Source organism: Pocillopora verrucosa, chromosome 1 (genome assembly GCF_036669915.1).
Source record: "Pocillopora verrucosa isolate sample1 chromosome 1, ASM3666991v2, whole genome shotgun sequence".
Lineage (NCBI taxonomy): Eukaryota > Metazoa > Cnidaria > Anthozoa > Scleractinia > Pocilloporidae > Pocillopora > Pocillopora verrucosa.
Window position 1 is genome coordinate 13222176 of NC_089312.1, and position 23123 is coordinate 13245298.

Consider the following 23123-nt stretch of genomic DNA (forward strand, 5'->3'; position numbering starts at 1 on the left):
CTTGAAATCTAGTAAGAGGGTAAACATCTTCTGTTAAACTTCAGTCTAGTCATTGATGGCAGTTTTCAGCTTTTATGGAAATTAAATCCAGTTTTTTCGGTTTCTGATGGGTCCCCACCTGACATTTTTATATACACAGCCCACTACGGTGTCTTTCGTGCAATTGTCGTAGCCACGTTTTCAAATTAAAATCCAATTGTAAAGCTTGTCGTACTTTTTCATGGAAATCTTACCAATGTGAACATCCAAAGCTGCCGCAGATTTATCAGTTGATGGATCACTGATCACAAGAACTTTCATGTTGTTACAGAGTTCTACACCTCGGTACATGCGATCGTCACGCGGAGATTTCGTAATGTTGTTGTAAATTTCGTCACCCTTCCATGATTTTAAAGCAAGTGATTTACCTACTGTTACCGGTTACAACCAACAAGATGACCCAACCGATACAACCCGGTCAGTTTCAAACTGCCTGTGGGGAAAGCAATCTGAAAATTTAACTGCAAGTTGTCAACAAAACTGAATGGTTGACGAAAGTGCTTTAAAAATGCTCTAGTTTGATCAGTTCTTCCGTCCTTTAGATTCCTTAAAACGACGCCATTATTAAATTAAGACTAAGTCAGTTTCGGTCACATCGGATTGCACCAGCCTGGGCACTAGTGCCTCTCGCGCCAAATTGCTTCCATCATGGCAAAATTTTGTGAGTTCTCTTCATTTTTCAATTAAAAGTATATTGTAAAAGACTTGAAGAGCAACCTCTCCGTCTTATTTCGATGGATCACAGGGAAGAACCTGATTTCTTACTGAGCGGGGAAACGGCAGGAGCCGACGAGAGTGATGAAGAAATTGAAGTTACTGCCGCTGAGGTTCTCGTTCAACTTGAAAATGTAAGATCGATTCAGTAATTGTTTCCCCTTTTTATCGATTAAGGCTGACCGATTCTCTATTTTAACGACTAAAATCGTGGGTTTTGCTTTATTTTAATTTACACCGTGATCATAATTTCAGTAGATACCAGTTGGGCCGTTTCTTCAACGAAGTCGAACTCTCGCCGCGGCTTTAGACAATCAATGCACCTCGAGATTTCTTTACATGTGCTTTGTTTGAAACGAATACATGTCTTTGCTCCTATATAAACCTTCTTTATATTCATCGCGAAAATCAGTGTTAAGATAATTCGTTTCAACACATTTGGTCAGGCAAGAACCACAGCAAACAACCAAATAACTGTGTGCATACTGATGTAAGGGGTTAATTGGAAGCCTCGCCCATTGTTTATCCCCCCGCCTCCTCCAGAATTTGAATGGTTCATTTTTTTGCCAGCACCTCTGAAAAAATACTTGATGGGTCTAAACTTGTTGGCTTTCTTTAGGTGAATCCCCTTTGCCCAAAATTTGCCATCTTTGGGGTGGGGGGGGAGGGGGGTGGGGGTGGTGATAAAAAAATTATGGTGTGTCGTCAACCCATTAGAAGATGATGGAGAGTGAACATGAAACCCTCTTGAGATACTCAAATGTTCTTTACTCTTAATCACTGGCAACTAACAATAACCTCAAAATACCCATCACCTCTAACTCTTCAATCAGCAAGGAATGTCAGATTTCAGGGTTTCAAGGCAGTGGATTTCTTGTTAACCTTAATCTTTAGAGAGGTGGACATTTCAGAGCATTTATGGCACAAGGAAGTTATAGTGATCTTTCAGTAATCACTACTTTGTATCTGCTAGGCCTGGATGAATGAAAAATTTGCTCCTGAGCTTTTGGAAAGCAAAGCAGACCTTGTAGAGTGCATGCTGGATCAGATCAAAGAAATGGTGATTTTAGAAATGAATATTTGACTTTAGTTTGTGTTATGTCTTATTATATTTCTTAGTTAGTTGCTATGCTCTGACAAGTCAATTTAGCAGGCTGTAAATTCAAAATTTTGTTCAAGTTGAAATGTTCCTCAGAGATATAATAAATTTCTTACTAACCTAGTTTTCTTGGTGTGTACTGACTGTAAGTTACAAAACCTAATTTTTTTCCACTGGGATTTATGGCTTGTGTGCTTTACACTTGGGTCATAAATCAGAGCAGAAAAAAATTGGTCTGTAACTTACAGGTCAGACCTTGAACATGGTTAAGAGGTATGTATACTTTCATATTCAAAGACCTAATAATTTGACTTTGCTCACTTCTGTTATCAGTTCCTATCCACATATCAGCACTTTAAGCTGTGACTGTTTAGTACCTCTTATCACCACCTTAAATCACTTGGAATTCTTGAAAATTCAACTGGTAAAAGGATTGAAAATTCCTAAAATAATAAAGGGGACTGGCACTGTAGTCAGTTACTTAATTTTATTTAGTAATACTAATGTTACCCCTTAGTTTATCTGTTTTTGTTTTTGTGTCAGGAAGGAAATTTAAAGAAAATAAAGCAGGGAGATGTTGTAGCATCATTGCATAAATTAGAGGTGAGACTGATATTTTCTCACACAATAAAACACTCTTCACATTGCCTCTAAAATGTGGCCTGTGAACTACTTTGAATTGTTCTGCATCATCAAAGTTATCAATTATTTAAGCTGTGAACAGCAGTTTATAGCTACATGTGACTTATTCTTGCTTTATTTCATAGATTGACAGAATACGATTTGTACTGAGTAGTTACACAAGAACAAGGTTAGAAAAGGTAAGTATTATATCATTGTCACACAATTTCAAGTTTTTGCTGTTGTTTTCAAGCTTCACTATGTTGTGAAATTTTATCTTCTAGATTGAAAAGCATGTTGTCCATGTGCTTGAACAGGAAGCAGCAAGAGAAGAAAATGAACCCTCATGTTTGTCTCCAGAAGAACTTCAGTATGCCAAGGAGTGAGTCAACTGGCTATCTCGCTTTAAATAGTAGACATCTCTGGGTTGTGGATTTGATTATTTTGCAGTTTAACTTAAACAATGCTGAGGTATTTCTTTTAAGTGTAAAAGTGTTAAACTAAGCTAAAAAAATGCTTCTCGACAAATAAATTTAATTTTTGTTTTTAAAGATATGCAGACAACATGGAAGGTCTGTTGAAATCATTGGCATTGCAACACATGCCAGCCAACATGCAGAATATTGATAGAAAGAAAGCAGGTGAGTATGAATATTAAAAGGGAGCTTCCACTTAGGGCTCACTATTAAGATACTGTTACGTTGAAGAGCTGTTGTTTTGTTAAAGAGGACAAAGAGTCCCAAAACGTTTTTCTTATTGTCTTAGAACATATGTTTTTAATGGATCCATTAAACCATATTTTTTACCTTCTGCAATCTGCTAATGAATTGAAACTAACCTCTAGTCCTTATGACACATTGTATTGTGTCATAGGCTTAAAGCTATCTTAATTTTGAAAAAAAGATTTTATTATACTGATTGTACTTTGGTAATGAATTTACTGAGGTCACTAAATTCACTTTTAAGTGAAAAGCACAGCCTACTAACATACAAGGGCTTTTTCGTTAGAGTCTGTAGTGTTGCTATGGTAGCCTTCCATGAGAAAAAAATATCACAATTATTCAACAGTAGTTGGTCAAAAGTTTCAAGTTGTTAAAAGGAAAAATAAGAAGAGATATGACAGCATTGGTTCATGAAATAATAAAGGTTAGATTATAATGGAAAAGTTTTAAGCTGTGTTAAAGGAAAAGGTGGTAAATTTCTTGTTGCACTGATGTTAGGACGCTGTTCAATGCCTATATTATTTCTTGCAACAGTTGAAAATCACCTTTAGTGTATGACCCTTCAAATATAATTGTCACCATGTGGGGCAAAGAGTGATTGTTATCAAATGAATTCCTTTTCAGTTCCACGGCCAAACATGGACAAATATGTGTTTTTAAAGGTTCTGGAAAATCAGGAACAAATCATGATAGATCCTGAGTGAGTATTATTAGTGCAACCCTAACTTTGTGTGACTTGTAGGTCCACTTCAGTCTTGAAGATCGACTGTATTCAAATTTCATGTATTCTCTTACTAATTCATCTGCAGTTGCAAAATGGATTCAAATTCCGTGACCTCGTGCTGCTATTGATCTTACACTCACTATTGTTACCTTCCTTTGCTTGTTTTCATAGTGAGGAACCCATTGACTTAGAGGACAGAGCACAATATATCATGCGTTACAGCGCTGTAGCACCACTTCTCACCAATGGATCCGTATCTCTTCTGTGATACCTGGATGAACTGTGTTTTGTCTGTCTACTTTGACTGAGATGTTTAATGTTTACAAACAGTGATTGCAGACAAAAGATTTTCGGCTGCGATTTTAACTTTGTAGGTTGCTTGAGGGAACTGGATAGCCGAGAGGCTTCGCGTAAGAAAATTCATGAGCGAAATTTTATTCACTTTCCTCAATTCCTATTTTCAAGCAAGTTTCCCTCGACGCCTTATTACAGTATAACTATCGTTTTCTTTATTACAAGTGAACGGTTTTTTCTTTCTTTGAAAGAGAGAAGACTCATCAATACTCCAATTCTTTTTGGTCACTGGAGTTAAAAATCTTTGCTCGCCAGACTCTCCATTCCTGTACAACGTAGTGCCCTTTGCAACAATCCTATGGAGAGAGAGATTGCGTGCAACTTAGACCAAAAGTTTTGCTGCTCTCCAACACCTGAGATGAGATAGAGGTGTTGAAACCCATATTGCATATTTAGGGAGAGTGTCTCTCTTTTTTCTTCGGCTCAAGAACGTCGTTTTTTTCTGCTTGTCGCAACATGCGAATTTTTGAAGTATTATTTTGCAAGATATAGCTGATCTCCTTTATTATGCAACCAGCCAATTTTGACCGAATTGTGGAAAATATAGCACTTGTATGTAGTTATTACAAGAACGGAAACTTTGGGAAATTTATACAAAAGTTTTTGTACTAATTAATATCAGTATGGCTGAGTGGAACTAATTTCAAAAGCGTCCAATAGAGTTCTTAGGTTTTAAATTTCGAACGCGATTATCATTGAATTTTGACGTAAACTACAAAAACTCCGCAGTGTGTGTGTATATATATATATATATATATTTTTTTTTTTTTTTTTTTTTTTTTTTTTTTTTACTTTGGACCATTAAACTAATTCGCTGGTGCCATTTCAAACCGAAGCTAGAGTAATAGGCAACCTTCGTACTCGATTGTTCTTTCCTTGATTTTGTTTCTTAGCTTGGTCTAAGTGTTTTTACCTAATGTACAATTTGGCCCGTCCGATTTACAAACAGTTTGAGATCGGAAAAGTCAGGTCGGACAGTCCTGGCATAGAACTTTGCGCTACATCGTCATCATTTAACAAGAGCTGCTAAGAACCTGTGAGCATTCTGCGAAAAATTTTGACCACGAATCATGCGTCGCATTATCAAAATCACGTTCACTCAGCTATTTTGCGATATGTTGTGACCTGATGAAACGTTTCATGTGTGTTGCTGAAAGAACGTGTAACACAGGATTTGAGACCCTCTCGTGACCAATCGAGGAGGTATTGACCCCTTTTTGACATCCCCGCACGCAAATTGGCTTAGCGTGACCGAACTATTTATTTAGCATCTGATAGTGTGGTCCCTTTTGAAGACGCACAATTTATTTAGCGTCTAATATTAGTGTGGTCCCTTTTGAAGACGCACTTAATTGGTATTAAACTGGTTTTCATTTATTTCGTTACTGAAACAGCGATGAGAAACTATCTAGACTTCCTTATGGCATCACGCACAGCATCACGGTGCCATCTAGGTTATATAACTTCATTCCCTTACACCTGCCCTTATGTAACTAGTTCCAACCACCCCGAGAAAGGTCGTAAATGGCGTTCCTGTCGCAATAATATTTATGTTTACAAAATATGTTTTTGTTCAAATGGTCTTTAACAAGCTTTTTGCGTGGAAGTAGAACTATGAGGGAAAATTAGAGCAAATGAAAGTGCACGTGGTTATATGGTACCACCGTATTTAAGAGCACGTGATGTAGTTGTAACTGGACATGTTGGTGACATCGACGATGAAAGATCGCGAAAAAAATGCAGGAAAGTACGAAAAACATTTGACGACTTTAAAATCGCATAGCAAGATTCGCCGATAAGTCGGAATTTAAGAGGACTGAGAGTCAAACATTGACAGCATATAATATTACTTAACGCACTGTCGACGAATTCCTAGTGGTATATTCATTAGAGAGCGAGAACAAAGCGTTACCGGAAGAGTGACTAAGGACATAGTTTCTAGTTTCACGCACGAAATTTCCCTGTACAATAAGTCATTACGCAAATTTCACGTGTGCGTGTGAAGAGGAAGTTCACTGCGATTGGTCGCTTTTGATTTGTTCGACAATGTTCACGTGAAAGGATACTGACTAGTAAACAAACTCAAACACTGTACTGCAATGAAACGTAAGATATTTAGGGCTCGTTTAAATTAGGACATATTCTGCGCAGAGCCCATTCTTGCCGGTTGCAGAGTTTCACAGCTGTCGTTCGAATTGAGCCAGAGAAAATTGTGTACGTTATTACAAATTCCCCTGTAATAATTGTGTGGGAAACTCTTGGCCTCCTCTAATAGTGGATAATTTTTTTTAATACTACACGGTGGTACACGAGGAAAAATGCCTCCAACTCAGTCTTTGAAATCAAGTGTGGTTAAATTAGGTTCTTGCAGAAAAAGTGACCCGGAGCTTGTAAAAAAGGATAAAAGAGTGCATTTTGCAGATTCAATGGGACTTGCTCTCGTATCCATATTTTATTTACCGCAACCTCCTACGAGAACGAAATTACCTCAACAGCGAAGATGCGAAGAGAAAGCTAAACTATTAAATTTTTTACAGCCAGTAGAAAAAAGAGACTTCAATGAAAGACTTAACAGCCTTAACGTTTCCCTAGAAAATATTGTTCTGCGGAACTTTGGGGTCTTTGGAACAGTGAAAGTTCGGAATCTGGCGTACGAGAAAAGAATTACAGTGCGGTACACGATCGATGGCTGGTCAAGTTTTCGTGATGTAGTGGGTAATTATGTACATGGCTCTTACAATGGAATCACAGATACTTTCTCATTTGAAATAGCTATACCGACAACTCTTATCAAAGACTGCAAACTGGAGTTTGCCGTGTGCTACAAGGTACTAGGAGTAGAATTTTGGGACAATAATAGTGGAGACAATTATCGTGTTATGTGCTATTCACCGAACCAGTGGAAATCTCGAGAGTGGGTTTATAATAATAACAGTAGTTTGAACGTTTATGGGCATATCCAATACAGATATGTGGGCCTTGGATTTTGAAATGAAAGATTGAAAAGTGTCAAGTTGAAATTAAATTTTAGCGAGAACTTCTTAGAAAGGACTAGGAATCGAACTCTAACCCTCGTCTTATAGCATCAATAAGTTTCATGATACTTATTTTAGCAGAAGTTGTTCGAACTTCTTCAAACTTAATATTATTGAGAGTTTGAATTTTTTTACTGGCATCATTTGGTCAGTATGGTCATTTTTAATTTTTCAAGGGGAAAGTCAAGCCTCGTAAGTTGAGTGGTCTTCGTAACAACATATTACGTTGCTAACGATTAAAGAATTTTGTACTCGTGTATAGATCATTGTGTATTCAAAGTCGAGTTGGCATCTTATTTATTTCATAATTGGTTATGTAAACGGAGAGATAAAGTAAATTAATCGTTTCGAACATTTGACTCTGAATGTTTGTGTTAGTGCAAGCGTGATCTGTAGTTGGGCCAGTATGAGGTAGCTCAAGGGCATGATATGTGCTTAAGCGTACTGGTGAATTTTGAGGTTGTTGGGCAGTCAATAGATTGACACAATTTCTTTTAATTTTTCTGCCAAAGGGTAATCATAAGATAGCAGCCTCCCATTTTGATCACACATGATACATAAACCTTATTCTCTGTGTTCCATTTTGAAATTTACCATAAAGCAAAAGGTGCAATAGACTGACAGAAAAGCCAAAGTCTGCTGATTGATATCTAATGGCTCTTGCAGCAGAACTGCAAAATTTGTCCCCACTGACACATACACCCCTAGTAACTAACAAAGCTGGTTACCAGAAGTCTACATCCACCCTTGAGGTTTCCCATTATTGCTCGTTAAATTTCAAGAAGATTAGGGATGAACAAGAATAGTACCACCTACATCATCATTTATGGCCACATGAATTAAGTTCAGTTAACAACATGATATTGAATGCATTGTGGTGTTCACAAGTAGAGACAGCAGAATTGGAGGAGCCCATAAGAATAGCGCAATTTATTACTTGACAGGTTACATGAAAAACGCATCACAGGCAAGACAGACGAAATTTTAGCAGCACATGTGCGCTATTTGTAGTTTCACTCAACTTACAACTTTGTGCTCTTGTTACATGAAAAATGCACTTGTTTTCAGCCAATCAGATGCACCTAATTTTCTCATGTACATTATTAGTTATCAAAACGCCACTTCCTGATGAAATATAATGAAGCTGAAACTTAAGTATCAAACATTGACAAATTGACATGACCTCAGGAATACAAATATCCAGTACGTGCTTTGTTATTTCCAAACAGATAAACAATATCAATGCGCTTGGTTTGATGTTATTCAGCTTAGTTTAGCAATTAAGTCAGCCTGTTGAGGTAAAAATAGCATAAGGATTCCAAATTGACAGAAAGGTTTTGTGAAGATTTATTTTTATTCATGAGTAGAAGTTGTCCACAGTCGAGCACTGACAACCCAGAGTAGAAGAAACCCATATGGCAAAAAAGTTTTTGCATTAATAAACAAGGGCTGTCATGCTTGAAACTAAAGGAAACATGGAGATGAAACGAAGCAAATTCACTGTAACATCCTACAGTGACCTAGATGTAACATACAGAAGTCTTCGCATACTCTTTATTTAGTAGCATAATATTTACTAATGGTGAAATACACCAGGGATATGTTACAGAGCTAGAGTGAAAGTTAACTCTAAAAGTTCAAATAGATACACCACAAAGTAAAACAACTTGTATGAGAACAATAGATCAGAGTAAATATTGCTCATCTACTGAAGATCATAAGTATCATTGTTGTGATGGGCAATACTTAAAGAGGGAGAGAGAGAGAGAGAGAGAGGTGTAACCAAGATTGTTCTCCAGAAAAGGTTTTACCAAGGAGTAGGGATACATCTGCAAATGACCACATTTCTGGTTCTCACTTCTTGTTCACGGTTACTAATATTTCCTGTTGCTTCTTTCCTCAATGTGGGTTACGCTTATGAACATTTGCATTGACGTCATTCCATGAAATACCAGTAAGAAAGAAAAGAAAACTAATGATGCTGATCAAATTCTTTAATTTTAAGAGTATCTTAAATCAATATCAAGCTTTCTGTTTGTGAACATCTTGGTAAGATATTGGATTCCTACCCAAGAATAAGGAATGAAAGAAATGCAAATTTATCTAATAAAGATATCCATGAGCTTTGTTTCGTTTGTTTGTTTTCAGACTGTCAAATTAATCCCTAACAAAGTCAGTAAGATTAAGAATAAAGGATGTATTCCCCAGAGGCTAAAATCCACTGGGTATTCCAATGTTATTTTAATAAAGGTACAATGAAATACTATTGAAAGTCAGTCAGCTATGACATGATCACGACTTCTTGAAAAGTGTACAAAGTTGTTTAACTTAACAATTTGTCATAAATGCACATTCTTAAGCTTCAATGTAAAGAAAAAACCATATGTACTGTTATTCATGAAACTGCTCAATCTGTTATAGGCATGCAACAAACACAGTCATCTTTATGTGATGGAATGAAAAGCCTTGTTTATTTTATAACTACCATTGTTAAGTTCATTACTCAGCAAAGCAGAACTTCATCAGCCTCAAAAACAATCTAGCAACTATTCTCTGTCCTAAATATGCCCCAGAATTCTGACAGGCCTGCAATGTGTAACCCTGCATGTTGGAAGCTAGTAACATAATATTATGCTTAGTTCCACAGGCAATATCTCAAGACTTAATGTTCCTGCTGCTTAGATTTTGGACATTTCTAAAAAGACATCTAAGCTGGTAAGATGTCAGGAATTTTCTACCCTACCCCTTCCCCTTGAGCTTTTGCACCAAGCAGCTCATTGGCTCAGCCACAATCTTTTCCCATATCTTAACCACGCTGGACAATGAGCAGCATAAGAAGTTAATGAAGATGGTTCACTATTGCACAGAACAAATTTTCTTTTATTAAAGTTTGACAGATCTCTACAATTGTTTCTAATTCTATGTCATAGCTGACTGTGCTTTAGCCTTATTTCACTGGTAGACTTCAACTGGGTGGCAAATGGGTTTACATGTCATACAAGATCAACACCAAAATTTATATGTGACAAGTGAATTTTACTGGAAGATGAATTTGAATTGTAAATTTATGAACCAGTGAGAGGCATGAATGCCTCCGGAAAAACAATAGACCCATGAAGTTTTTCTTTCATGTTGCAAAAACCTCAATATTTCCCTCAAATCTTGAACACGAGATGAGATTTTTTAAGGTTTTCCCTTTTAACTTTTGATGCATGGAATGCTGTTTAAAATATACCTGATGTGCAATTTTTCTAAAATTTGTGCATGAAATAGGATCAAGGCCCCCTTTGCAATATTTAAGTTTGCCTGAGCTTGGCCTTTGATGGGTGGATTCAAATCAGATATGCTCACAGGTACATGTGCATTGATTCCATGTTATTCTCAGTCAATTGCAGCTTCATCCTCATTCACCAAGGCTGGTTACCTCAAACTTCTGTGACATGAAACAGTCACAAAAAATGGAGCCTTATCTGGCTCCATTTCTGCTTCAACCTAGACTGTACTTCATTTCTACATGTTTCCTTTGCTTTCCCATCTTGCCTTTTGTTCAAATGCCCAATGAGGTTTTGATCGTTTTCTCTTTTTAGCTTTTTCATCCTCAGCAGCTTTTCTCTTTGAATAGTCTCTACATTCAACAGCTTGAGCAACTTTTAATGCAAAGTCATGTTCCATAAGTTGCTTGTTCAGTTTTTCTGAAAGTTCAAACTTCTTCTCTTTAAGTGCAACCTCCAAATTTCTTTCAATTTCATCCTGAAAAGCCAAAAATAAGAGTTAAATGTAGTATTTAATAAGAGTGGTTGAAAGAAAATCAAAGCAAATAATTGTATGTTGAGGTCCCATCTTTAGCAAGCACTCAAAATCTATGGCCTTGTGTTTATTTCAAGCATTCTCCTTCACTTATTGGATTTAGATACAATTTATTGAGTTATTTTTTTAATTAAAAAAATAACTATGTTAGCATGTAGAGTGGTATGTTACCCACACCAATCACATCACTGCATTAGGTTATATATCTTGCATGGATCAAATTGCTACATTGGGGTATGTATCTTGTACCAATCAGATTGCCACATTAGGGTATATATCTTGCACCAATCATATCACAGCATTTGGATATCATGCACCAATCACAGCATTTGGGTATTGCTTTCTTGTAAATGATGCCATGGAATCAGGGGGCTGTGCACAAAAAATGACATTAACCAGAAATTTTGGGCTCATTTGATGAGTGTTATGATTGTGGCCTATGCAAGAGCCTCATCGAATGAGGTCGAGATTTATCTGAATAAGTAAGGTTTGTGTTTATTTTCATTGCATAATTTTAAAGTTAAAACATGTTTTTTCCACTCCTTTTCTCACAATGCACATGCCAAACAACTTACATTTCATCACACACTGTGAAAACAACATCCAAAGTCCAATCAGAAACTACCCAATCATTGCACTACATGAACATTAGGCAATTTTTTAAGTGCTTGAATTGTATTCTACCAATCAAATTCTATTTTGCCACATTAGACTTCGCTCCATCACATGTCATTTCCTTGATAGCAACCTGCATTTTATCTCGTATTCTAACCATATTATCCAACACCACTGAAAAAATTCACATGAAACTTTAGACAACTAATAGTGAATTTTTCATGCACATTTTCACTAATGTGAATAAAATTGCCTTTAAGCTACCTTGGAATTAACCCAATTGCATGTTAATTTCTCGTAAACAACTTGCATTTTATCACATATTTCACATAAGGAGGGCAAAGCAACAACTGATCAAGGAGCCCTCTTTGAAATATTATCCTTTTCTCTTGCTCAGTGTATCTTCCCTCATACAAGATCACAATATATCTTTGGTTAGGGTCTTCTGGAGATTCAACAGTTTCAGTCTGCTTTTTCCAGTAGAATTATGTGGAATTATATTTTTGAGGTGACTAACTGCAGACAAATAATTTTGATTTTCTTTCTGTTTGAGGAGTGGCTGTAAGCATAGTCTCTTTTGCAACTGTTATTTGGTCTCATCATCCAACAGGGAATAGAGGACATTGCATGATGAGACCAAACAACGGCTGCGAAGGAGACTACAGTAGGCATTTTATTTTTGCTCAGAAGTAATTGGACAATAGAGACAAAATAGAGACCACAAAATACCTGCATGAGTTTTGATATATTATGTTTTTTCTCTTTCTCTTGAAGTGAAGTAATGGGATATTTTCATTCTTTTGATAGTTATGAAAACATTAGGAACACAAAGTGACCTAGCTAAAAAAATAATTCTTGCATGCTATGCATGCCTATGTTCCTAATAAACTGCTAGGGCTGGTATTGCTGTAAAATTTCCAAAATAGGTGTACATAAAAATTTGAGTAACACTAATTAAAATTACCTTTGGTGTGTGTTTTGTGTGATCCATTTCATGCTCTTCTGAATGTACAGCTGAATTTAAATATTGTTGAAGTTCACTCCATCTTTTCTCATTACCCTTTTGCTTTCTGATTCTGTGAATTTAACAAAAGGAACATGTTCGACAAATTCATAAGAAATCCTAATCTTTACAAAGGCTGCCCTTTGAAAAGACTATTCTCTTACATTACATTACATTATGAAAAAGCTCTGGAGATGCGTGGATTTTTTTGCACCAACTTTTTTGTTGGTGCATACTACATGAGAATGCACATTACACCCCTGATTACACCCCTGAAAATTATAAATTTTTGTAGGATTCTGTGTTTAATGCTTTTTTCCAGCCAAAATTCAAATAATTTTTATGTCAGATTACTATGAAGCTGAATCACATTTAAATGCTTAAGAATGCAATACTGGTAACACCAGATTATTTGTATGATTGGTGTATCACTATTCTATAGATTTACCTGTACACTAAACTATTTTGAATAAGAGTTTGAATCCTCCTTCCTGTTTTTAGTGAAAACATTTTAAAACCCTTAACAAAAGCCGTGGCAATTTTTTTCTTAATGTATTTGAAATATTTCCCACCAGATGCTTCTTTCCCATGTAAGGGAAGGTGGCTGGTGTAGAAGCATGGAACAGTACCGCACTTTAAAGGATATGCCAGGGGAGGCATCATCCAAGTTGATTTTGTTTAAGAAATATCTAATAAAACAAACAGTATTTTCCAACCTCTAGATTTCAAAGGGGTTTAACCCTTTCTAAAAACCTGTTCTTCTACAATTTGTTGATATCATTTTACTATTCATGTTAGGACAAAACCACAGAAAATAGTATTTTAGCAAGTTTTTATTGACAATAACAACAACAACAGAAATATCTAAATAATAATATTTCTGTAACTTACTTCTCTTGCTTGTGTGAGAATTCAGTTGGTCTACTTTTGTTGTTGGCCTGTTTAAAGATCACCCCTTGGTTGCGAAGCTCTGCAACTTCTTCATCACTCGTGAAGTTATCCAAAACTTATTTGAATAGAACAAATTAAGAATGAGACAGGCAAATCAGGCTCTTTAATTATTTTTATCCCCACAAAAATTGGTTTACAAGTAGTATTTCCTGTGCAACAATGACATAATGGCCAAGTTATTCCTCTCACCTCTATGTACCACTTAACCATTTGACCCTTTAGAGTGACTAGCATCTACTTTCTCCACACAATATCATCCATTAATGGTTATGAGAATGATGGAGATGATAATTAACTAAAGCAGATCTTAATTTTCAACCCAATTCTCCATGTCAACACCTTGGGAAATCTATAGAGAATGGTCTGGAGAATATGCATACTGATGTTAGGGTGTAAAGGGTTAATAGCAAGATAATACTGTCTTAACCCTTTAACTCTCAAGATTTCATAATTAATTCTTCTTATTGTCTGCCATACAGTTCTTGTGATGTTAGTTATGAGAACTTGGTATTGGATCAACTAATGATACTTTGACTGATATTTTTCTTTATTCTCATCAATTGTCTGCTTGATATTGTATTGATATCGTAAAGAGAAATTCTGTCTTGGTCACTCATGGGAGTTAAAGGGTTAATCTTAAAAAAAACATTTATTTGTTGTTTATTTCTTCTTACAGAATTGGATTAAAAATGGATGTAAAGTGCAATAAAATCATTCTAGAAATTTACTTCAACTGTTATGCAAATTGTGTCTTTTAAACATGAACATAACCTTTCTCATACAGAATATTATTTGAATAAATATAATGAGGATACTTTGAAGCGTGAAGGCAAGATGCCCACATATTACAGGAGATATGTGGATGACATACTGACTATCATGCCAGACATAACATCAGCAGTCAATTTCCTTGAGATTTTATATCTGTGCCATTCTTCTATTAAGTTTACCAGGGAGACAGAGAGTAAAAGCATACTTCCTTTTTTGAGTACCCAGCTGCTCAACAAACACTCATGTGTTGAGACAAAGGTGTACATTAAACCCACAAACACTGGCCTCCTGCAGCATTACAAGAGCCATGTAGTAGAACAATACAAAAACAGGTTACTAAAAACTATGCTTGATCATGACTTGTATTTCAACTTTCATTGAATTGGTGTTACTTCTCTGAAGAATGTGATTCACTGAAATTTTTGTTTTCTGGACTAAAATATCCTGACAAACTTGTCAACTCTTTTTTTCTCATGTTTTATTGCCACCAAAGCATCTAATCAACCTGTTTCCTCATCAACTATCAGCAATCGAACAGACCCCATTTGTGTTGTCCTACCATTTAAAGATCAGGTCTCAGCTGATATTGTACGCATCCAACTTAGAGATTTAAGTTAGAAGATCCACACAACCACTACAGCCTGTATTTGCAAGCCAGAAGATCGTACAAGATCTCAAGTTACAAGAAGTGAAGCCACAGGTTGTGAACCAACAGTGCCTTGTTTACAAATTTAAATGCGACCTGTGCGATGCAGTTTATGTTGGTTTTACGCACTGCCATCTGCACCAATGTGTTCAAGAACACAGAAACACAGAAACCCCACTTCACCGATTGATTTTTGTGACAAGCATTCTTTGACCCCAAGGGATCTTACGAAGAATTTTACTGTTTAAAGAAGTATACAAACAAATTTCACTGCCTACTTTATAAAGTGTTTTTTATTCGAGAACTGAGACCTGCTCTCAATGTGCAGTCAGACTCAATTTGTGCAAAGGTTTTTAATTAGGTTTTAATTTTTATCTTTATTTTTAAATTGGGTTGTAATTAGCTTCTTATTATTTCTTCTCCTTGTATGTTCTTATTGTCCATTTACACCTCCAAAAAATTTTACACTTCTTACACGCATATAATAAATTATATATTTATGTGAAATTCTTATTATTCACTTGAAAATGACCAAAGTTTGGTTGAAACATTGTTTTTTACCCTTCAAATTTATTGTCAAAAGTTTTACGAAATCACTATTGATAAGAATAAATATCGCATCAGCAATTGACATTTTATACTCATGGAAAAATTTGTAAAATAGGAGTTGATGCTGTTCAAGGGGAAAATTAGAAAAACAAGGAAGATGTGAAGTATTCTGATTGCAGGTTCAAATTGATGATCTCTTTCTTGAATAAGAATACACTTTTAATCCTCTATACCCTAACATTTGTACACATATTCTCCTATTTTCTTTACACTGCTTGATGTGCTGGCAAAAATAACTTTTTTAATAACCAAGACCTTCTTTAGTATGGGATAATTCCCCAAATACCTTCATTGATGTTGGAATCAAGAGGATAAAGAGTTAAGGGCAATACAATCTGTTGATAAATGTGTCATTTCAAACAAATAATTATTTCTTTTCAGGTGATTATAAATATTCCATCTGTTGAAGCTCCCAATGCAAGTATCTCTGTTTCTACTGAAAAAATGTTAATTTTTCTTTTGTTAAAATTCACCTGACTTTGTTGCTTTCTTCTTAAGTTCTTTAACCCTCTTATCTGTTGAAACTTTACAACATTGCAGTCTACGCTCCCTCAACTGCTGAAATTTCTGAAGTTTTAAGAAAAAATATGATGTTCAACAGAGTATCATCAAAAATAGAAAAATAATCAGAAAGAGATGGGTTTAAAAATGCCTTTTTGCTTGAAATGTGGATTAGAAATTAGAAGGCCAGCTTACATACAGAGTGTTGTAAGATCCCATTAATATCAATTCCTACTCCTAAGAAAACAATGTCAAATAAGTTCTAGACAGAGAAAGATGTCTATCATCTTGTTACAAGCATGGGACAAAGAAAAAATTCTGAGTCCCCAAGAGGAACTGAACTTCAGACCTGGATTCCACTCTCCGATGCTCTACCAATGAGGCACAGAGACTCCATGGTAAGGACCATTACGAAGTTCATATATATGACAAACATCCTGCATACTGCTAGGACCAGCAATGTTGATAGTGTCAAGTTTTGTAAATACATGTGGAATAAGAAAGATGGTAAGTTTTAAGCTTGGTAAAGAAACATTACACTATCAATATTGCTGATCCTAGCAGTATGCAGGATGCGTGTCACATAAATGAACTTCATAATGGGCCTTGCTTACCATGGAGTCTCTGTAGCTATGTGGTAGAGCATCGCAGCACAGAATCCAAAGAGCAAGCTGATGTGGACCTGCTTTATTATCCGTAACAATATACATGCCAAAAATTGACGAGAAAAATTAGAAGAATTCAATGATACCATAGACCAACGACACCTACCAAGCAATGCAATTGTAAACAAATCTATATCTATTAATAGATATATACTTTATACCTGCCACGTTTCTTCTGTTATCCCACGCGGAGAACCTTCTTTTTCTTTGCTCGTACTGCTTTCAGGAATCGATTGCTCTGGCGGAGGAACGGCGGCATACATATTACACACAACAAAATCATCAAGTACCTTCATCACATCCTGCCATTTTGAAATCAAATACGTAGAGTACATTCATTGTCATATAAACAACATACTTGCCAAGTAATGACATACAATTTGGTAAATATACCGCTGACAAGGAGGCAAAATGACCTTGAGCTCGAGCGGGTACTCTCGCGCGAGCACGCGAGAGGATTAAAACAGGGAGAAAGGGCGGAAGTAGCGACTCGATTGTCTTCCACCAACAACTGGGGGCATGTTTTCTCGATTGAGGAATGTGTGTAGATTTGCCTCTACATGTCAGCGATTATTTCACCCCTCTTCAAAGCGCTTTAGGGGGAATTTCGCAACGAAGGCTCACCCTAAAAACCTTGTGCCTACCGCGCTAAGCGTTCGAGAAACAAAAAGTGATGGGACTTTACATGTAACATGGAACGACAACAGAGTAAACCGTTATCCGTTTGTCTTCCTTCGCGACATCTGTCGATGCCCTGAATGCTTCCACGAGTCTTCTTCGCAACGAAGCTTTGATACAGTGGGCCAGTTGAGGATGAACATTCAACCAAAACGAGTCGAAGTTTTGCAAAGCGGTAAACAAATTGCTGTCACTTGGCCAGATGAACATGTCAGTGTGTTTGATTCTGAGTGGCTCCACTCCCGGCGCTTAGCTGAGAAGCCGCAGGCAGATGAAGCTAAAGAGGACCCGACACTAAACAAAGAAGGTGTAATTTTTTGGAACGCTGAACAGGTAATTATGCGATTCGTGCTTATCGGAAAATAATGTACCAACTGGTTTATTCAGCCGTCTTCATAAAAACTCCTGCAAGGTGGCTCAAAAAGTTCTGTTTTGTTTAATCTCCAACTCTTGGATGGATCTTAACCTTTACTTTTTTATTTGTTCCCTAGGAAGTGGTATATAGAACTGAATAAGTTGTGATTAATTTTTTCTATGAAGGTTAAAATAACAGCACTACAGACCCTTGAAAACAACTCTATGTTGTGCTTCATGCGGAACGGAATGCAGCAACGGATACACTGACCCCCCCCCCCCTCCCCCATTTTATCAATAAATTGCATTTAAAGTCTCAAGATAAGTCTGTTTTCAAATTTTGAGTTAACTCAGTTCAGAGCCGCGTTAACTTTTTGAGAATGTTAAGAATTTCTCCTACAGTAAACCCGCAAAGAATGATAAAGTTTAGGCGAGTGAGTTGTATCAAGAGTCAAGTAAAGGCCCAAGTCAAGTTCGAGTCAACTTAAATTTCTTTTTTTTTTGGTTTTAGTCATTTTATTGTTATTGTTTTTATTTTGGTGTCAAAATGATGTACCAGGGATACAGGTATACAAAGTTTTAGGATTAAAACGTTGTTCACGGCCGTTCGCTAGGGTTATTCCTACACTGGTTCACAGCTGGGCTCGAGGAAGTGAACATTTCAAGGTATCTACCAGTTTTCCCCAAAGATTCTGATTTCTTTTAAACACACACACCTGAGGCGGAATATCTATTTCATCAACAAATCTTCGGAACTGACTCCGATTATAAAAAGAATCCAGCACTTTCTCGCACTCGACCGCCATCTTACGACAACAGGAATCCCATAGCTAAAGGATCAGCACTACAAGTTATTTCATTCCTTCCTCGCCCAAAATTGTGGAGAACAAATAATATTATGCCTCGGTAAAACGTTTTTTTCACCGGAAAGAAAACTTTTCTTTTTTTCTCATGTGATATGGGTATCACTTTAACCGGGGTTTCAAAATATACTTACTGACTGAGTAGGAGGGCCGGAAGAAAAATTACTTAGCTCGTGGTCATGACGTACGGACCGAGCGCGCCGAGCGTGTCGGGTTATGCAACATGCCGCGTTGCTGTAAACTACACGGATCGCTGAATCTAGGAATGGCTATCTGTGTAGAATCTCCGATGAACATAGCAAATATCTGCATCAATCTATTTTCTGAAGCAGAAAACAGCACTGTTGAGAGAATTAACAAGACTTCGAGATATTTTCCGAGGGAAGGACTTTGATTGTTAAAAATAATCGCCCAAGTTTCGTGGTGTTTGTTGTGGTTAGCGAAAACAATAGACCAAAAAGATTTGTTCATTTTAAGCTAGTCCATTGGAGTAGTCTCTAGACTGGGGTCAATGTTTTGTCCATCGCCTGACTCGGGCCCAAAGTTGACTCGTGATATGGTAGAACTCTAGGCAAGAGAATATAGTTTATAGTCTCTTGTTCTTAGCACCTTTCGGCATTGGCGCAACAATCCATTTTGAGACAGCTGCATTATGCAGTGGAACCTCCACTCAGGGGCACCCTTGGAGCACAAACGGGACTAGGGCAAGTGTGCTTGGCTTGATGTTCATAAAGAATTAACAATAGAAATACCGTCGAACCTGTATTAAGCGGAAAACGGCTGCGTAACCGCTTAATACAGGTTGACCGCTGGTTAAGGTGCTCCTGGATGGAGCTTTTGGGCAGGTCTTGGGAGCACGTTTTCTTAGGACCTTGAAAACGTGACCGTTTGTTGTGAATAAAGGTGTTCCTGCAATAGAGGTAACAAATACAAAGGTCACACGATTATTTTTCCTGGATTAAATTTTCTGTCTGCTGAATGAAAGTGTCTCAAGACTATGAAAAGGTGTTCCAAAGAAGACATTCCAATATATAAACCCAGTTGGCTCAGAGATTTGTCCCCAGACATTGACTCGAGTGGTGGACAGTTTCCCAATAGTTAACTGCTTTTCACAGTGGAACAGATGATAAAAAATACAGTGATGCGGGTTAACACTACTGGTATTAATTATATTGTAGCTTCAAGGCAAGATACCTCGTTATGACTTTCAAGAGGTGATAGAAGATGACTACAAACTGTATGAATGGCTGTATTCACTTCATAGCTTGGGCATTGCACTTCTAACAAACACGCCTCTGCAGAGTGGTGAATGCTTGAAATTGAGCAGTAGAGTTGGATTTTTAAAAACTACCCATTACGGGTAGGTGTATTTGTTGTTGTCGTTGTTTCTACTTTTCTTTTTTTCCCTTTTTTCTTTTGATTTGGAGCAGTTTTGCACTGATCTGATATTGAACCCTCGTAAAGAAATTTCTGAAGCATAGTAACTTTCCAAACTTAACCTTAAAGCATTTAAAATTTGAAATTATTAAAATTAATTTAGCCAAACGTGTCTAGGAACTTGCAGTGGTAATACTCCCAAAATTCACCTCAGTATGCTGTTGACTTACCCATGTAACAACAAATGATTTCTAACAGTTGTTGAAAGTGAAATATTTTGAAATTACGGACCTTGACTGGACAAAAGATGCAAATTGTTCAATTTGATAAAGAGAAAGACTCTGCTTTTGAGTGAACAGATCCGGATTTATCTTCAAAGTAATACTGTTTATTGCAAACTAGACCTTTAGGACTTGTGCATTCCAGCATATCAAGAGAAATCAGGTGAGTGATCTGTGTGTTAGTGGGGAGATGGATGCCATTGAGTCTCCAGAACATGGTGTAATGTAATATTAACTAGCTGCGACTGTGATGGCTAATTAAGTTGAGGTTCTTAAATTCTGATCAAATGCCAGTATCTGGTATTTTAAGGGTTGCTTTAAGGTAACGTTATTTGAGTATAATCCTCAAGACAAGTGTATCCAACCTTGCAGCCACAGCGTCAACGTACGGGCCAAGCTTGACCCTAGCAACGTGGCTTTTACCACAGACGACCTTCCTCTTCACAGTGACTTTCCTTATTTGGATTATCAGCCCGGGGTAAGTAAATCAAGTGAAAAAGGGAATAACATGTAAATTTATAACATTTGTTTATCCCAGGCAATAATATCTTGCCTTAATCTGCTTCTAAATTTTATTAGTTTCGGTTAAATGTGAGCGGGAAAAGCATTATCGAAATCCTGTTTTTAACTTCATTTTGCTTCTTTTTTTTTTAAGGTAACAATTCTTCACTGTATCGAGCAAGTGTCGGGCAAAGGTGGCGCCAATCAGTTTGCTGACGGATTTCACGCTGCAAAGCAGTTGAAAGAAAGTGACCCAGAGTCTTTCAAGCTGTTGTCTACCACTCCAATTCAATTCAGTAACCGTGGCAAGGACGTGTTTGGTGAATTTCACACAAAATCTTCTCATGCCACAATAGAGTAAGTTTGCTATTGAAATGGCTCAGAGCCACCTTAATATGTGTAGAAAGTAAGGAGGCTCTGAACCCCTCTGAATCATTGATTATGTATTCAAAATTAAAAGTTAGGGGCCAACGACTTGGTTTCAAACGAAGAACCCATCCTCAATTGTCTTTGTTTTGATTAAAATCAGGAGCACTAAAGTTTAAAGTAACGTAACAACCGTTATCGTGTTGTCATAGCAAACAACACAAAAAATAACTTCACTCAAAGCTGATGGAAATAAACTAAAAAAAAAGATGTTGTCAGTGCACGGATACATGGCAAAAAATGTAAAAAAATAACTGCACCCAAAGCTGAAGGAGATAAACTCAAAAAAGAGATTAAGGCGGACATCCACACAGTCCAATTTGTCTTCTTTAAAGTCACCGCTTTTTTTTCCTTTTTTTGTTTGCTTTTCTTCATTTTTTAATTTGCTTCCTGTTTCAACTTGCTGGGTGAATAAACTAGTGAAGAATTGAACAATTGGAAGTTAGTTAGCCACTTTACTTGATCCCTACACAACTAAGACGCCTTTGTTGCAGGTTGGACAATAATGGTAAATTGAGCCAACTCAGCTTTTGTGATGCTGTGCGCGACCCCTTCTTATATCTACCCCCGGAGAAAACCGTGGAATTGTACGAAGCATACCTCAAGTATGGAAGAATTCTCAGAGGTCCAGCCAATCAAATAGAATATAAAATGGTGCCTGGTGATTTGATATCGTTAAACAACAACCGCGTGTTTCATGGTAGATCCGCCTTCCGACTTACTGAGTCTTCAAGCCGCCTTCTTGATTTTCTTTGTATGGACTGGGACACAGTTAACTCAAAGCTGCGAGTTCTTGCTAGACACTTTAACATACCATTTGGATTGTAAAAAAAACAAACAAACAAGCAAAATTAAATCTAGCAAGATGTAGTTGGTTGATCTAAAATTGTAAAGGAGAGTTCCTTTTTTCTTTGGTAAGAGGTACTTCTTGCAGGCTTATAAAGGTTACGGCATCTTGTTTGCAATTTCAAAAGTTATTCTAACCTAACGCTGCTCTTAACATTGCCTATCTTTGCAATTTCTACGACACTTGTCACATTTTTAGTTCATGAGTTGGCTCATCAATTGGTAGTAACTGAATTTGGTGCAAAGTAAATGCACATTGTCCATAAGGTTCAAAATTTACTAAAATGTCTTTTTAAAACATAGAGCTTCGAAAATCAAAGAAAATACTCATTAGTAAATGTTCAAATACATTTTACTTCGAACTAACACAATCTTTCAGGAAACATAGGAGGAAAGAAATAATTCATGTTATCTTAAACTGAAAAAGTAGAGACTCTGCTCCCAGCTGCATCCTGCGCAATATATATGCGTTATTCACCCAGAATGAGGTCAACATGGCTGGATATCAGCCGAGTTCTTTTTACATTTTTATGGACTGAGATGAAGTCAAGGTTTGTAAGAACAGAAAAAAAGATCGAGGCTAATATCCAATGATCTTGACGGAAAAAGCTTGGTCAATGAGGGATTTATTACATAGCACAAGGATTTTGCTTTATTAAGAATCCAGAATGACTTGTTTATTCCGAGAGATGGGAAGAAAGCAAACTGTTTTAGTAGCACAATAAACCCACCAGAATCGTTCATGTTTCCTTTATTTTGACTGTCTTCTACCGTTTTTAGGGACCCCTCGCTGACACTGTTCAAAAATTACAAACTTTCTTGTAAGTATGATCCAGGCAATTTTCTTTCTTGGTCAGCAAGCTCTTCAACATTTTCATCACTTGTGAGGTTATCCAAAACTAATCTAATATAACAGATTAG

At 36.7% G+C, this 23123-nt stretch overlaps 4 protein-coding genes across 4 annotated transcripts; 3 read left to right on the top strand and 1 right to left on the bottom strand.

The window, feature by feature from the left end:
• Window positions 1–658: 658 nt before the first annotated feature.
• On the top strand, window positions 659–5000 carry LOC131796128 (DNA replication complex GINS protein SLD5-like). The gene is made up of 8 exons (XM_059113767.2): window positions 659–887; window positions 1727–1813; window positions 2396–2455; window positions 2620–2673; window positions 2758–2855; window positions 3026–3114; window positions 3820–3895; window positions 4091–5000. The coding sequence occupies exons 1-8, from the start codon at window positions 774–776 to the stop codon at window positions 4185–4187; spliced, it is 675 nt and encodes a 224-aa protein (XP_058969750.1). The 5' UTR covers window positions 659–773; the 3' UTR covers window positions 4188–5000.
• Window positions 5001–6344: 1344 nt separating this feature from the next.
• On the top strand, window positions 6345–7664 carry LOC131796130 (protein phosphatase 1 regulatory subunit 3B-B). Its single transcript, XM_059113768.2, has one exon. It carries the CDS (start codon window positions 6592–6594, stop codon window positions 7261–7263), a length of 672 nt encoding a protein of 223 aa, XP_058969751.1. The 5' UTR covers window positions 6345–6591; the 3' UTR covers window positions 7264–7664.
• Window positions 7665–8912: 1248 nt separating this feature from the next.
• On the bottom strand, window positions 8913–17755 carry LOC131796124 (protein FAM204A-like). Its single transcript, XM_059113762.2, has 5 exons — window positions 17038–17755; window positions 16184–16277; window positions 13625–13739; window positions 12695–12806; window positions 8913–11058 (listed from the first exon to the last, which is right to left on the bottom strand). Exons 1-5 carry the CDS (start codon window positions 17209–17211, stop codon window positions 10819–10821), a joined length of 735 nt encoding a protein of 244 aa, XP_058969745.1. The 5' UTR covers window positions 17212–17755; the 3' UTR covers window positions 8913–10818.
• On the top strand, window positions 17350–22943 carry LOC131796123 (gamma-butyrobetaine dioxygenase-like). The gene is made up of 5 exons (XM_059113760.2): window positions 17350–17887; window positions 19950–20131; window positions 20802–20907; window positions 21085–21287; window positions 21851–22943. Exons 1-5 carry the CDS (start codon window positions 17396–17398, stop codon window positions 22182–22184), a joined length of 1317 nt encoding a protein of 438 aa, XP_058969743.2. The 5' UTR covers window positions 17350–17395; the 3' UTR covers window positions 22185–22943.
• The last annotated feature ends 180 nt before the right edge of the window (window positions 22944–23123 follow it).